Source organism: Sphaeroforma arctica (assembly GCF_001186125.1).
Source record: "Sphaeroforma arctica JP610 unplaced genomic scaffold supercont1.3756, whole genome shotgun sequence".
NCBI classification, from domain to species: domain Eukaryota; class Ichthyosporea; order Ichthyophonida; genus Sphaeroforma; species Sphaeroforma arctica.
This window is the reverse complement of record NW_014036802.1, coordinates 1-3062: the sequence shown is the minus strand read 5'-3', so window position 1 is coordinate 3062 and position 3062 is coordinate 1. Positions and strand designations below refer to the sequence as shown.

Here is a 3062-nt window from a genome sequence, read left to right as displayed (position 1 = left end):
TATATATATATATATATATATATATATATATATATATATATATATATATATATATATATATATATACCTACATACCTACACACATACAGATAAATAATATTAATATTTAACTACATATATGTATATATATACATACACATATATATACATACATACATATATACAGCATACTTGTAAATATACATATACATACACACACACACACGCATACACATATATTTGTATATATATATATATATATATATATAATATGTATGTGTATATATATATATATCTATATATGAACAATGTTCAATTCCACTGTCATCTGTATTCACATATATCACACACGCACCTCATCAAAGTCTCTGGCATGGGTTAGAAGTGAGCATAGTCCCCAAAAGGTGCCACCCCCTAAACAAGTACCACCAATTCGTTCGTACTCTTGTGGGCCAGAAATCTTAATCATGCTGACCTGGGTGCAGAACATGAGACAGGAATAAGTACGGTATATCGTATGCTAGTCTGGGTGGCAATTAGAGTTGTGTGTACAGAACGATATCTGGGTGTGTATTTCGGACTGAGAATTGAGTAGATATGGTCCAAATGCGATCCTGATTTGTGTTAAGCCGGGTGCAAAACATGAGACAGTTAAAGGTACGGTATATTGTATGCTAGTCTTGGTGGCAAACAGAGTTGTGTGGACTAGAACCCGACTTCTGGGTGTGTTCAGACCAAGAATTTGGGTAGATATGGCACAAATACGGTCCTGATTGTGTTAACTTGGGTGCGAACAGGTCCAATTTCAGGGTATTTGAGGTGTTGTCCCAGCCCCCCTGGGTGGGGGGGGGGGGTGTCGAGATGGTATACTTGGCCTGAGTGTGGAACATGTGTAATTTCAGACGTACAACTACAAACATTACAACCACAACTACAACCACAACTACCGTAACGACAACCGTCATACCCCAGATCCTATATTGACCAGCAAGTACGGATACAAAGACGAGGGCGGGATGGGGTTCATAAACGTATACGGGGGCTCTGAATCCGTATTGTACGTGAATGCCTCGCCGGGTATAGTGCGCAGTAGAAAGTTACAACCCTCCACAGCACATAACATCTCATCCTCCTGCTCCACTTTGATGTTCAACTTGGACTCCAACAACTCTAGGTACTTGTACGCACCCCCGCCGGTCACAGAGACCCTGTGGGTAGGCATGGGTAGGTAGGCATGGACAGGGGGCTTTAGGTGACGAACGACACGGTGAGGGTATATATGAGTATATACGTAGTGTGTTGGTTGTGGGGTTGGTTTGTGGAGAGTATTGAGCTTCGCTGGTTGCTGTTGTGCTATATTCGAGTGATTCGAAAGGTGTGTACGTACCCCCTCCGGGTACGGTGACAATTTAGGTAGGCATAGGTGAGTAGGTATATGGGTGGAGTTTAAGGGAAAGTAAGGTACACGTTGCGTATGAGCGTAAGAGTTGTCTATAGTATTTTGTGAATAGTATGCTGATGAGTCTTCGATATTGACTTTCTGGTTAATCACTATGCAACCTAGCTTCCAATGGGTATATATATTTATATACATATACGTATATATATATATATATATATATATCCAGCTAATCATGTATAACCCCACATGTCAACTATCTTTAGACGTGTTAACTAACCACCCATAGATAGCACATATACACATGACCCGTTGTGTACGTACGAGTATCTACAAGTTGATGCGCATCCACATATAGCACACATCGATAAAGGGTTCAGGGTTTTTACCGACTGAAGATTGTATAAGAAAACCGATATAGGCACTGTCAACAACATAACGGTGTGACACAATACAGGAACGGAAACATATAAACATACACACAAATATCCTATTCGTTGCATCATAGTAATACATTGCACATACCCTCTTACACACACATACAAACTCACAAGCACATACACGGACACATAAAGATATGCATACACAGAGACACTCTTATATACGCACAAACACATACACATACACATATACATACACACACATACATTTACAGACATATACACAGATATATACACATACACAGACACTCTTACACATACACATACACAGACACTCCTACACATACGCATACACATACACATACTCAAAAACGTACACAGACACATACACAGACACTCCTACACGCCCGCACATACATACAATCTAACGCCTCCCCTATACATACGACGTGATGCCGCTGCCGGTGAGTTGTACTTTCACAAAGTCAATGAGGTCTTGGATCTCGGCTGTGCGGAACTTCTTGAACAACAGGCGCCCACTAGCCACCACAATCTCCGGTGTTTTGCCCCCGTCTCCCTTACCCGCTACAAATGGTCCGTAAACCACGCACAAGTGATGTAGGGGTAAGCGTAACCGCATGTCCATCGCATAGGAGTGATGTGGTGGTGAACGCGATCGTATGCAATGGCAACAAAGATCGGGCTTGTACAAGTGCGTTTGTGTATTCTTCATTTGTCACCACAGTCTTAGTTGGTTCCTCTCGTCTGCTTTATCTATAGCACCATGCACACCACACAGACGTGGCGAGAAGGATGTAACTTACGACAGGCACATTGTGTTGGGGATTGTGTGTGAAACGGTCAAATGCCTGTGTGTAAACTACCTGAACACTGACAAACACCCATGTTCAGTGGTTTGACGCCAGCTCTTGCAGTAACCAGGTATAACATGTATACATACCATATTCTGTATGGCATCTGATAGCGCAGAAGTATATGGGTGGGGTACCAAACGAGCACAAATAAATATACAAATATATATATATATAAATATATACATATGTATATGTATTTGTATATGTATGTGCATATGTATATGTATATGTATATTTATATGTATGTGTATATGTATATGTATATGTATATGTATAATATATATATTACATATACACACATACACACGCACACAAACACACACACACACACAACGCACACATACACGCGCACACACACACATATATATATATATATATATATATATATGTGTGTGTGTGTGTGTGTGTGTGTGTGTGTGTGTGTGTGTG

The 3062-nt window shown here is 40.3% G+C and overlaps 1 protein-coding gene across 1 annotated transcript; it reads right to left on the bottom strand.

Annotated features, from left to right (window-relative positions):
- Positions 1–334: 334 nt before the first annotated feature.
- On the bottom strand, positions 335–1187 carry SARC_13798 (hypothetical protein; the record flags this gene model as incomplete). The annotated part of the gene is made up of 2 exons (XM_014292070.1): positions 335–454; positions 947–1187. Coding segments are annotated over 2 exons (361 nt in total), but the record flags the coding sequence as incomplete, so codon positions are not given.
- Between the last annotated feature and the right edge of the window lie 1875 nt (positions 1188–3062).